The 14590-nt window shown below is 32.7% G+C and overlaps 1 protein-coding gene across 3 annotated transcripts in view; it reads right to left on the minus strand.

Moving 5' to 3' along the window:
* Positions 1 to 14590, minus strand: part of CSMD3 (CUB and Sushi multiple domains 3) — a 654503-nt gene that overhangs the window by 325867 nt on the left and 314046 nt on the right. For all 3 annotated transcript variants that reach the window (XM_074145167.1, XM_074145166.1, XM_074145165.1), the window contains 2 exons: positions 7518 to 7621; positions 4248 to 4360 (listed from right to left, as the gene is read on the minus strand). In XM_074145167.1, the coding sequence (XP_074001268.1) occupies positions 4248 to 4360; positions 7518 to 7621 (217 nt within the window). The remainder of the gene's footprint in view (positions 1 to 4247; positions 4361 to 7517; positions 7622 to 14590) is intronic.

A 14590-nucleotide genomic window follows, 5' to 3' on the forward strand; every position in this document is an offset into this window, starting at 1 on the left:
GACCTGGCAACGACTCAGAAACTGAGGGTGTGATATCAGGACCCAACAGAATTAGACTTCCTCCAGGACAGTTTCCTTTGTTTCAGAGGACTCAAATCTGACCTAAACAGAAGTTCAGCTTGCCTTTACTATGCTAATACAGGATGGATTTGTACTATGTATTTCCATTACTGATTCCATTCCTTAAAATATTTTTTCCTGTGAATTTGCACCATGGTTATTTATTAATACCACAAATTCTGTGATAAAAAGTCTATTTTGAAAAGGTGTATAAGGAATTTTTTTTTATTTAATTTAGTCTTTTACATTTTCCCAAAGTTGCTAAGGGAAGCTATTGCAGTTAGAGTTCTCATATATAACTTTCCAAGAACTACAATATTCCATTGCTAAATTTTCAATCAGTTTTTGCAAAATGAAATCAAGTCACAATTCTTCAAAATTTCATGATCTTACAAAAATGGGTTCCTAGTCTTTGAAGGCTATGCCACAGTTTTATCAGTTTTCCTTGTATTTTGTGCAGCTGTTTTTTCCTCAATTATAGATGAAGACCATTTGGTTCCAGTGTTCACATATGTTGGAGGTTGTTTCTCCACGGTGAAGAGGAAAGAAGTGTCTTTGTGAATAGAAGTGCTACTGTGACAATATGGCACCATTTCCTGACATAATGAATGATGCAAAGTATTCATGCAACTTGTCATCAATAATAACTATTAATTTTGCATTTACTTTCAGAGCACTGATGTGGGAAGCCTAAAAAGAATCCATTATTTTTTGTTTTATTTGGTAAGTATACGAGCACCAAAGTCTGATCTCATATCTAAAGGAAGGACTAGTGTTTTCAAATAATCCCCAAAGTTATAACTTGTATTTCTGCCTTATTACTTGTGCTTTCTAACTTCTGTATTTCTATCCTGCCCATTGCTGCTATTTATTATTCTACCTTCTGAAGCAGTTTTATTTTATGGGATACTGGAAAAGGAATTTCAAAACAACAAAAACTTATTTACTTTAAAATACTCCCTCCAATGTTTAAATCTCTATTTAATATTTAAATAATTATAATGGGATTTAGCTATCAAAACCATAAAACAACTCCATATGCAACATCTTAATCATAGGAGATGACAAAGATTTTTGTTATTTCATAAAGACTTACTAGAGTCTCCCGAATGGCAGATACATAAAAGAGAATAAACTGTTAGTTCCTGTAACAACACAAATTTAAAAGAGTTTTTCAGCTGAAAACGTACTAATGCAAAGATATTTAAAAACATCATTTGTCTATTTCTGTAATTACATATGATATGGCATATTAAATTCTATCCCAGTCAGAAAGGATGTGACCTTCTATCTCACACTTTGAGCAAGTACAACATTTTGGAGGACAATGGGTAAAGGGCACTGGGTAATGACATCCCACAACCTTCTGTTCCTTCCATCATATTCCATGTAGGACTTGAAACAATCTATATTCTTGAAAATGCCTGCCAGACTCAGACCTAAATGTCAACTAGATTGAAGAATGTCTTTATGAATTTTGATGGGATGAGACATGCACATCTCCACTATCTCTGTGGCTAGTTGAGTCTCAGGACGCACAGAAGCAGATATTTAGCCATCAAAACATTTCAGTATGAAATTATTTTACCAATTAGCAAGTACTGTTATCAGGTATGTTATCAAGTCATTAACTCCAACACAAGCAAGTCTGTAAAGTGAAATGATAGAAGATACAGTATTCATCCTATCTATAAGAATTTCATTGTGGTTTAGTAGTTTTACTTTGGACAAGCTTTATCAGGTCCTGATAAATATCCTTTAGGAGTTGGAGCACCTGAGGAACGCTACTCCCGATGCTATTCAAGTGCATCTTATGCATTTCCTCAAAGGAACGTAATTTGTGTCTTCAAGATCACTCTGTGATGAAAACTAAAGGAAGGGGAGCGGGAACGATCAGAAGGTTCAATTCAAAAATCACACTGCTGGATCTAATCTAAAATGCTAATGTAATTTCACCTTTTATGTAAGCAGAAACAAGATCTATTTATATAATATATATAAATAGATACAGTATCAGCTATAGTTAGGTGTTAGTGAATAGTGGGAACTGTGAGGTGGAAGGGGAGAAGTTACTAGAAATAGAATTTGATCTAGTCCATTAAAGAAAAATACAAGCAAGTTGGGCATAAATTCTTAATAATTCATGTAGTCACTTAAACTAAAACATCCTCTGATCCCTACTCCCAGAAAACACAATCCTCTTAAGTAATTCTGAACATTTCTGAGAGTCTTTACAATTTTTTGATTTTAGTAAAGAAGTCAGTGTTATGTCATAGCCCTGAATGCGCTGTTCTAACTCAACTGCTCAGTTTACCCAGACTTTCTCTCAATTTCCAATTCATAAGTTCAAAAACTTTAACTGCAAAACACTTGTTTATCCGAAATACTACCCAGTTAGACATCTCTTTTAAGAGCCTACTATCATTAACAGATAGGATTTAAACACAAAGGAAAAACCAAACACACAAAAAAAAAAAAAAACCAAAACAACAGCAAACCCCCAAACCTTCTTCCACTTCCCCTCCTTCCCATTTTATTTAAGGGAACATTGCCTGGTTTCTGGCATCTGTAATGAATACAACCTCTCAGGGATTAAAGCAAAGGCAGCTGATATAAAAGGTTTATCCCATACTCTCAATTGTGGGGAAAAAAGAACACAAAATAAAACAAAATAAAAACCCTGCCACACAGTGCCTATCCATTGAATGCTTGATGCATTCAAATGCTATTTAGTGAGCTACTGTAAAGTACCAGTGTAAGGCAAGAGAGAAATACAGACTCAATATCTAAGTGTGCAATCACAAAGCTGATTATATGGAGATGAGATTGTGAATGTTCATCCTTTCTGTCCCCTTCTACCTATTCATATTCAATTAATTTTATTGTTGCAGAACTATAGCTTCTAAGAATAAATGCAACTCATGAATAAAACAAGACATAGTGGTGCATTTTAAGACACAGTAATCCTTTGCCTTCTGCAAACTAAGATTGTTGCAAGTAAAATTAATTTTACTAGAAAATAATCCTGTAAATCAAGGAAACAGCTACTTGAGCTGTGCAAATCATTTCAAATCCAGAACTATAAAACTTTCTTTTCCACTCAGCTATGATTCAAATTTTGCTATATTAAGAAGTTCTTAAACTTGTTTATACTAATCATCTCTCTTGCCCTTTTCAACAGCTGGAGTGTGGAAATCCTGGGTCTTAGTAACTACAACAAAGTAGTAAGATCTTTCTACCTTAGTCCACTACATCTGAGTATCAAGAGTGCACAAACACACTCCTGCCATACCACTGCAGAGCTTAATATAAATGAACAGCCAAAGGAAAGTTGTGGACAGAACAAACCAGCAAGTCACATTGTGCAGGTTTACATGCAATATGCTTATTCACTTCATCTGCCCATCCTCATCAACATCAGCTCCTTTTCTAATACACATGGTTGTTGGTTTAACTTTTGCTTTTCCTCTCTCCCATTTTGATGAATAATCATACTTCCTGTTATCTGGTTTTGGTGGTAGGCAGGAACCATGCAATTATGTTAAATCTAATATAAAAATAATAAATATAACTAGTTCTGCAATAATACAGAAGTATATCTATTTATATGTTATTCTTAAGTTTTTCATTGCTTCTGTTATTCATGCTATATGAAAACTATATGCTCTCCCAGAAGCATCAAACAGCTGCTTTATGTTATGTGTTATAGATCCCTCACTTTTAAGACCATAACGAGCAGCAGTATTAGGTAAGTTTGTCTTGGCCCAAAACTCACAAGTAATTCAAATTCTTCGCTTGCGGTGGTTTTCTGTTGCTGTAGGCATGATTAATTTTCAAAATAACGTAGAAAGTATTCATTTGATTTACACATTTAGCTTTAAAATATCACAGAATTATTTCATTTTAATATTTTTCAATATGAAATAGCAGGAAATAAATGTACAACTACATGCCAAAAATCAACTGTTTTAAGAACACGCCAAATAAAAAGTGTGCAGTTTCATGTGACATAAGACCTTTAAAGAGAAATTCTTTGTATTTTTTTCAACTCAGCTTGCATTATCTTATTTTTAAAACTGACAGAACTGGAAATAGAATGCATCTGCTAATATGAAAGAAAAACAATTCATAATATTGGCTTAATTTTTGATACACCATTAAATTCACTTCTCATAATGTATTGTTACCTTTGTAGTTAACCTTGAAACCAATTGAGCCCACGCTTTCATCTGTTTGAAGATGCAACCACATCTGGCTGCTCATGCTCACAATTAAGTCTGGTACAAAGCTCCCAGTTAACCTATAGATAGGAGAAAAAAAAAAAAAAAAAGTAAAGCCATTAAGCAACTAGATTCTTATACTTTTGTTTTTGTAAGGAATCTAAACAACTATTAAGTAATTTTTTATGATGTTTGCTTTTAAACTCATTGTATTCAGCTCACACCAAATTAGTTATCTGTGACTGGTTAGCCAGTACAGCTCTCAAAGTTCCAGCGACTGCAGATTTAATAGCAGTCTATAAACACAAGCAACTACTGCTTGTGTTGTACTGAAATATTTCATCTCATTTTCAGCTGCTGGTGCAGAAAGACATACCTCTGCCCTAATCTTGAACATTATCTGGCAGTCCTGTGTGCGTGACTCAGATACATACAAGCATATCAAATAGCACTAGAAGCCCATAATGAGGCACTACATTTATTCTTTAAAAAAAAAAAAAAAAAGTATCTCCAGTATACAATTACCCACTTTGGAATACCTGTGTTGCATATTGAGGAGGAATTTTTTATTCTTAAATAGCAATACTATTATGAAGGTCTATGTGTTCCCAGCACTCTCTCACCTCCCCTCATCACCTCTACGACAACAATGGAAAAATGTGCCTGACAGACTCAGCTGACATTCATTCCATCATTAACAAAGATACCAGGTGTCACAACTTTAAAACCTCTGAATGTTACATGATATTGATTAATTAGAAAGAACTAAACTTGGTATTCTTTTTTTTTTCCCACTTTTTATATTGTTTGCAAAAAATCTGCAAGACAACGCCAACCTAAATGTTCATTCTGTTTGCTGAATGAAATAGTGTGATAGCAAAAAGGAAATGTTGTGAAAGTTGCAGTTTTATGTTATATTGCAATTTTTTCCCAAAACTTTCCTCAGATTTAGTAAAGTTTATCAGCTAAAACAGAATGGTGGAAAGTATCAAAACATTTTCCATTCTTGTAAAATGGATCACAAGCACAAGACTGTGCAAGAGTGAAAACCATTATGTTTGTTTTTTTGCAGTTCTAACTATTCTTTAAAGCTAGCTGAAATTTCAGATGGACTATTTTAAATATATTTTGCAGTTAATTTTAGTTCTCCCTTCTGGTCTTCTTTATCTTGTTTCTGTATGAAATACTCTGCTGTGGGAGAAATTCATGTCTATTTCCCACATCTGTGTTCACAGATGGAGCTACTACAAAGACTCTTGCCAGAATTGAACAAGTAAATACCTGGCCAAGATAATGTACTAACTGCTCATTCTCACACTAAGGAAAGTGTCTTCACTGAGTTCAGTCTTTGCCAAATTAATAGATTAACAGGATGTTCCTCAGAAACAACACTGATGTAGTTTTATAATTGTCACTGGTGACTGACAGTACATTTTGGGAATATTAAGGCCATTAGGAATATTTATCTCTTTTTTGTGTCAGAGAGAATAATTCCTATGATAATCAGCCATCAAAATTTTTATCATATCAATTTTATGAAGTCAATTATAAATAACTTTTTTTAAGGCATACAGTTTTCATAAAATAGTTTTCGATTAAATAGTTCATGGAAAAAATGTATTTTTTTAAAATAAGAATCAGTCAAAAGAACACAGAAATAACTTGTTGCTCTTTTTTAAGTGCTTAGGGATCCCTTTACAATATTTGGGAAGACTTTGGGGCCACAGAGCAATAAGATCCAGAAAAAACCCAGCATTATATGAAAAAAGCTATTTAAGATAATAATAAAATTCTGCAGTTAGGAATTATCCATTCGTTTCTCCTGGGGTTTGTGCGACTTCCTCTACCCTGGATTCATTATCCAGACTCCTCAACTGAAAGTAGGTTCTTACACGTTCCCTTCCAAAAGCTGACCAGCAAACACTGTCAACAGTAGAAATGGATAGACGCAATTATGGTGCCTCCCTTTTATTAAACATCTTAACAGTTATGACACTCAGCAGGGTGTTTTCCACCTCTTCCTCTAGGACTACAGAACTACCCTCCCACATACTAGTGACATACACTCCCCCGTAGAGTATATTCAGAAGATTGCAACGCTCTCCATCTACTGAAGACGATCTGTAATATGGGAGATTGGATGCCAATGTTAGAATGATTACAAAAACAATTAAAAACAGAAGGTCAGAGAATCACAGAACTGTCTAGGTTGGAAGAGACCTTTCAGTCAGATAATTTATCTTCTGAAGAATAAATCTAATGAGGAACATTTACAATCTCCTAGCAAGCTCAGTATGACAAAAGATGTACTATAGGATCTTTTCCTTAAAGTGCTTATTGACTACTGTAGATAACTCAAACAATGAGTTAGTATAGTGAAAAAAATTACTGCAGAGAAAATCTGAGTAGGATATTACCTAAACCACATATGATTACAAGTCAGAGTATTAAATAAGATTTTTGTCATCCATTAGCATTCTTCTAAGAACATGTGAGCCCGGATGTATATAGATATGTATATATATATGTACTTAACAACCATTGATTAACTTTAGAATCCATATTTCACAGATAGTTAACTTGTGATGAAAACTGATCTTATAATAACAACAGTCTCAAGAAGACAAATTCAGGATCTTATCAACTAATTTCTAAAATTTTGAAGACGCCAGTGTAATCCAGTGATTCTGTTTATTCCCCAGTCATTTAAAAATATGCAAAACACTGTAATTAGGTATTACTTGTAGTCTGTCTCTATTATGAGTAAATAGTTCAGTGTTTTGTAGGAGAAATTAAGACCCTTTAAAATACATTGTAGTAATTTCTTTTAAATCTGATTCAATTTTATGAAAAAAAAATGTTGTTTATTGCTTAGAAATGATATTTTGTGTAAGTTGTCCATTTGTCTATTTTCAATTATGTTATTATACACTGTTGATTTAAGAACACACTTATAAAGGGAGCACAATAACCCCTAAAGATTTACACGTCTACACATGTAGACAATGTCTTCTGATTTTAGTTTTTTTCTTTTCTGATGTCTATCCCATCTCTTTCTGACTTCAGAACAGTAAACATACAACAATGTATTTAAACTATCACCTTCAGTAATTTTAGAAGCTCAGTAAGATTAGTTTCTGTTGAGATTTACCTGATTCTAGTCACTATTTATTCTCATCAAAAAACACATTAATGACATATTGTAACGCATACAAATTGTAAATGGGAAAGACTTACACTTGAAGCACAGTTTTAGGATCACCCACTTCTCCTCCATCACCAATTGTCAGTGTGTCATAGCCAATCTCCAGATCAAATTCTTCAAAATTTATCTGAATAACCTATGAAATAAAATAAGTAAATAAATTTTAGAAAGAAAGAAATGTACTGAGAGATGAGTCTGTAAATAAGCTTTTCAGCAGTGTAAATAAAAGAGATTTTCCAATTAATAATTACATGTAACCAGCATATTTTACAACAAATTATTGTAATTAACCTAACAGGGTTGGTTCATGAAATATGAATTATAATAACTTTAAGGTATCATCACTCTGCTGACCTCCTTGAAGCACCGTCATTTCACTTATTTATGTAGTCGTTACATGTTTAATACAGTTCTGAACAATTGCATTACATTTTGATTAAGATATACTCAAAGGGCAACATAACTAATTGCACTTTGTGCAATACAATTGTCTTCAAATAACAACTGAATAATTGTACTTCACTGAGTAAATGCAGTGAAGGTGAAGAACATAATTTACTCCTGACATCTATAATCTAGCTCAAGTAGGATAAAGCTATATCAAAGTAAAAGTAATTTTCTTATTTCATGAACCTGAGCACAATGCAACCATCCGAAGCATAGGCATTTTTTATATCCTGTAATTTAAACAGCAGTATGCATATTTAATGCTGAAGGATAAAAATTTCAGCTCTATTTTACGAATACAATGAATTTTTCTCTTAGAGCAAAATTTAACCATATTATTAGAAAAGAAAATAAAGCATATTGTTTCCACCCATGTATTAATCATGCTAACTTTGTCTTTATGAAAATAAGTCCCTCAAATTTTCATATAGATAAAAATGACAGAATACTTATGCGTAAAAACTTTTAATACTTATGTCTGTAATATATGGTCTTTAATTATTGTTATAAATGAGAATTGAGAGTGTTTGTTTTTAAAGCTGTGGGTGCCATTCTGATGGATTAATATCACATCCCTGAAAGCCCATATTACTTTATTACACTGGGGTTCTGGTAATTGTTTAAAGGACATGTTTCTATGAACAAAAGCCAGTACAGGTGAGTTGGAGAAACTGATGTATGTTCTGAGGATTGTAATTTGTTCTGAAGGAAGGAGAAATACTTTTCTTCACAGGTTTAAACAGGAATATAAGTTATCTGAGGAACACCCAGTTTGGCATATTCACATATACAAACGTGTGAGTGCATGCATGTGCATGTATGTGTGTGTTATACCCCAGGGAATAAAGTCAATTACAGAGTTAAGAGGGCCCAGATGGAGAGGACATGGAAAATTGTGTAGGCAATTTTCTCAGTAAAGCAGACAAAACCACACATAAATGTTCTTAAACTTCTTAGAGTAAAAAAAAGTATTCTGGATAGTTAGTGTTGTTCTAGCCATAAGATTTGTGAGCCTAGACATAAGAATTTAGACTTAAATCCATAGCTAGATTTAAGGCTGATACACATTTCATTCACTTTTAAAAGAAAAAAAAAAAAGATACAATGTGCAATTATATGCAGTTTCATGTGCAGTTACATCAGAACAGGACAAAGGCTCCACAACGAGAATTTCTGGGTAAATAATATTATTGTTGAATTCAAGTTGAAAATATATTTCACTTATTAACAGCAAAATACATTTTGCACTAATATCAATACTTAAGTGCTACAGCACTGAAAACTTAAATTTTTAATCATAATAAAAGGAAATGCAAGATGTTAAGAAAAAATGCATAATTAATTCATCCACCTAATACTAATCCTGTTTTCCATTAAACACAAGAAGTCTAATCTTGTTATCATATATTTCTTAAGTGTAACTAATAATTTTCTTTAAATTAACATAATTCCAGATATTTTATATTAATTGAGTACCACCACATTGATACAAAGTGTCTGTCTTTTTGTAGTTTTGAAGTACTTGTCATTATAAGCAGTGTCAGAAAGCTAAACCAGCTCTTCTTCAGCACAATCAACAATATCCCATGCTACATGCATTTCACTGGAGAGACGAGGATAGAGGTTAAGGAAAATACAAGATCCTTTACAAGTGTTTCAAGATACTTTTTTTTTTAATTGGGGCTAACCAGAAAAAAAATGCATCTCTTTACTCATATTGTTAAGGTTCAAAATATTTTCTTCATTTCGCTGGAGAAATGTAAGATTTTTTTCATTATTATTATTTGCATTATAATGCTCACAAATAGAAAAGTAAGAGAGTTCCATGCAAACTATCTGACTGATTAGGGAATACTGTGGAACATGAAAAAATAACTGAATTGTTGTTGTTGTTGTTGTTGAAATCATAGGCTTCAGCTTGAATCTTTCCACTACTTGCTGGTGAATCCCTAAATTATTGATGATTCTCTTCTGATCTAACAGGTAATTGGCTGGTCTGGTGTAATCTCTTATTCTTCTGCAATCTGAAATTCTTTTCTGAGATAAAGCTTTTTTATTTTTAATCAAAACAGATGTACATGCAAAAAAGTTCATTATTTGGTTTTCTTGCATTAACATTTTTCAGAGAAGCATGCTTTATTAAAAGGTTTCTGGCCCACTCTCTTTGTAACTCACCTAAAACTGTGATAACGGGATAGGTATGACTTTAAAAGTGTACTTGTACAAAACCAGACATGCATAGATTAGTCTACATCTGTCTTGTATCATATTCTGTGAAACAGTCACATTTTTACAACAAGGTCTAGCAATGAAGTCATTAACAACTTTCATAATATAAGAAGATATTAAAAATAAAATATTATAGTAACTGGCAGTAAAAATTTGGAATGTTAACATGATAATCTTATTCTTGCATTTGTTATTACAAGATTTCTTCTTAAAAGTTTTGGATCAACTGCAAATTAGAAACTGCTGCAACTTTGTACAAAACTGCCAGTAACAAAACAAAACTAGAAACAGTATCCACCAAATAGGATCATATTTTATGTATCGGAAAAAATCAAATATTATTGCTTGAGCTAGTAAATTATTTTGCGTCTATGCATATCTCTGCTGGAAGAGCGTTAGAAACAACTACCAATAACTGCTTCAGACACATTGTGGTAAAAATGAAATATTTCACAACTCCAGATCATTAAAAGGTAAGCAAGCAAGTGTATGTAACCTACTAATAAACAATCCATTTCAACTTAGGTTTTACATACCAAACCTGAGCTGATTTACAGCAGAAACTTTGAATTTGGCAAAGTAAACTTGCCATTTATTTTACAGATATGCTTATTGATTAACACTTGAAGACATTCAATTTTAAAGGAATTTGCACAGATGGAGCAAGAGTAACGTATAGTAACTGCAGAGCTGTCAATATCCAACATGCAAGAGGCAGTAAACTCATTTACTACATCTGTAGTGCACAAGCATTTATATGTTACAACTGTGAAGAACAACTGTGTGACTGTCTTGGAAATTCATCTGCTGGTTTTTATCTTTGACATGTGAAGTATATAATGTACAATACAAAATGTGCTTGAAATCTTTGCAAATATGCCTGAACGGCAAGAAAATAAGTACTTTTAGTGATAAGATATATTTTCAGAGTCTTTGTGTTACAATGTCAGATTTAGTTTGATCAGACCCAAAGATGGCTGGATTTGGCAATGGTCATTATATTGACTATTCCCTTTGGAATACTGAAAGTCTGCTTTGAGGACACTAGCACTTAAAGGTGAACGTGCTGAAACCTTGCAAAATACAAACTGGAGTTTAGGTAAGATGAGTAAATAACCTAAAACTTTGTAATAAGCCTGCCAAAAATTCTGCTTTTACCAGTCATCTAACATTTTGTCTTTTTGTGTTTTTCTAAAAAAGCTGTAAATGGCAGAACAAAAGTAGGTGTCATCCTTGAATCAGTTTAACATTAGAGTAAAACCTCAAAGTAATTCTACATTGTAGTCTGTTATTATTTGTTAGAATAAACACTTCAGGGAAAACTGTGCAGAATTATTACTATATTCTACATATTTTTAAATCAGATTAGCATCTCTAAATTGTATTATTAATCTAGTTTGTAGATGCACAGTAATCAGGAGCATAGGGACAAGTATTCTTTCCTGACCTATAAATTCAAGTAAAGTCTTTTTTCTAGTTTCCCAGAGCAAGATATAAGCATCATTAATATAAATGATATATGATCCATTGTTTATATTGATCCATATAAGTAGTGATCATGTTTAAAATGTAGTTATGCATTTATTGTGTTTATGCCCTGCCCCACAATCTCAGTTGAAGTTAAAAAAAAAAGAAATAAAAAATGCAGAGTATTTTCAAACGGTCAGGTAAACTTTCAGGCAGCAATACTATGAACAAAAATATTTCACTGATGGTTTGCCCAAACTACAAGATTCTGGGTAAGAGGATGATACTATCAGAAGTGGATTCTGGAAGGAAGGCACAACAGGGAAATATCAAAGATGCAGAATTCCAACTGAGACAGTTTACCACCATAGTCATGATCTACTATTTCATACATTGTACGTCAACTACTGATATCAGATATGTATCTGTATGACTTCAGAAATGAGAAGAATCTTTTTACTTAAAATTAAGCATTATAATAATTACTATTCTCTTTCAGAAAGAGCTATGCAGTATTCCCTGAAATTTTGTACCTTTATAGTAGCTTTTGTGATGTATTCAGACGGTAGTAGAGTACCATAATTATCCTGATGCAGACTAATCTTATTTTGAATTTTGTTTAAGAGTATATTATTAAACATGTCCCTAGACCCTACTGTCAGGAAAAAGGAATCTTTCCTTTCCTCTTCCTCCACATACACACATATATATAAACAATAAATTTATTTACAATAAGATATGCTGAGCACTGCACTCATTCACTAAAATAGATACGAAAGTAGCTAAAAGGAAGGCAATAATCTTTCTACATCCTGGTCTGCTTTTGCTGTTTATAAACCCAGAAAAATAAACAACTTAAAATTGCTAAATTAAATTAAATTTATAAATCCAAAATCAAATAAAGAAAGAAAGATGGTAATACTAATTATTATTATCTAAGCTATAAAGAAGAAAAATGTCCTGTTTGAAAAATAACTTTCTGAAAACTATGATGGTGTACTTTGGTCTCTAATAATTTTGAAGAAAGAAAGAAATGAGAGCAGAGATTCTAACAAATTTTGGTAGACAAACCTCCTTTCTGTGCCTCAGAATATATCCTTTGGAACCCACTCCTTAAGCAAAACTGAATCTGTTATCCAGCTTAGAAGTAACACAGGAGAAGGCTTTATTGAATAGTTAATGGTTAACTTGGGAACGTCCTACAACTCTTCAGTGAGAGAACGTGCTTAGGAGGATGTGTTCCAGACAGCAATCCTTCCAGACCACTGTTTGATATGACTGTGTGTCTAGTTCCTGATGGAACTAGCTCCCCAAAGATTTTTCAAGGAAAGTAGTGTTCCGGGTGAAGTACTCAACCTTTTAAAATTTCAAGACATACAGAGCAGAATGGTGTGTAACAGAAGCAAGTGCATGAGCTTCAGAACTGCTTCTGAAGGGGAAGCGTAAAGATTTAAAGTTGTACGTATTTCCATATGTGCATCTGTTATCTTAAAGCTTCCAATGCAAATGTAACTCTAAAAATATTTTCAGATGTATAGTAATGTTTTCACTCCATAAAATTTGACACTTCACCAGTAAAATAATGATGAAGTTTCTAAAGATGTTATGAATCTTTTCTCCTTATAAGTGTGCTTAAAAATTAAGCTAACATATAGCTTAAATGAGCTGTATATTAGATAATATTAAGGAACAAATTTGAATTAAAACAGCCTGCTATGAACACAAATTTATTACATACTATTTTGCTGCACATTGTATATAATTCAATGATTCAAAATATCCAAGAATTGTTGTGTAATTGTCTCTTTGGTAGTCATCTATTACATGAACAAAAAAAAACACAAAATGAAACAGCCTAAATATTAAGCACTTCTGTCCTTTCAAATTTAATTTAATCTTTCCCTATCAGAGAGGGTAAGAAAAGGAAGAGAGAGGGAAGAAAAGGAGAAAGAAAATTTGGAGGTTAATAGAATATCATAGAAAAAAAGCAGGTGACACACTAAGCTGTAAGGCAGTTGCAGGAGATAAATACTCACTAGCTGGACTGTAAAGTTCCTTGTTGAGTCCATCTGTTGGCAATAGGATTCATCATACTTAACTGTAGACGTCTACAGTGCAAATATCTATATTCAATGTAGAGTTCTTTGATGTAGACCAGTGAAAAAACATGTCTACAGTGTAATATATTTCATCAAAAGGTAGATAACACACACTAGATCAACCACAGTTTAGAAGTACCTATTTCTCTTCCTTGACTATAAAGTGAGTCTAGGCATTTATATATGGATGTCTATACTGTGGACTCTAAAACAGAATTCACTCACATAAATATATTTAAGTAGTACCATCTGAGATGCTGTAAAGCAGCCAACAGATACACAGAAACCTGGCGGATACAGGATCTTCAGGACAACTGTGCTTTTTTGGGAATGCAGCTGAAGATCAGATGGGGTTATACCGGAGTATTATATGTCAATGGTTGCCAGCAATCTCAATCCCACAGACAGCAGATGAATTCAGCTTTGCAGAGTCATTGGTAAACACATCATGTAATTTCTTTCATTTAGTTCTTTAAAAGGGGTATCTGTTTTGTTCTGGTTTGTTTTTTTTAACTCCAATACTAATGCTAAATTTAAATTAATTTTCCATAGAGGCTAATCCTGAAATCAGTTATTTATAAAGGTCATTTAGAATTATTTACTTTGGTGCCACAATAATTGAAAACAAATGTGTGGTCCTTCCCTATCCTAAGAACAAATACTATTGGAAAGTCTTAAAATGGAAGGATAGCACATTCAAATAAGAGCATAAAGATATATATAATTTTCATGTTATAGTCTTCTGTTTGCATAGAAGTGCACCCTGTATTGTATTGGCTTGCGTTCACAATAAGAGTTTTTGAGATTGATTAATCAGAGGAATACAGTCTCAACATTTTATCAACCTATGCAGCCCCAATAAA

This window comes from Numenius arquata, chromosome 3, assembly GCF_964106895.1.
Source record: "Numenius arquata chromosome 3, bNumArq3.hap1.1, whole genome shotgun sequence".
NCBI classification, from domain to species: Eukaryota; Metazoa; Chordata; class Aves; order Charadriiformes; family Scolopacidae; genus Numenius; species Numenius arquata.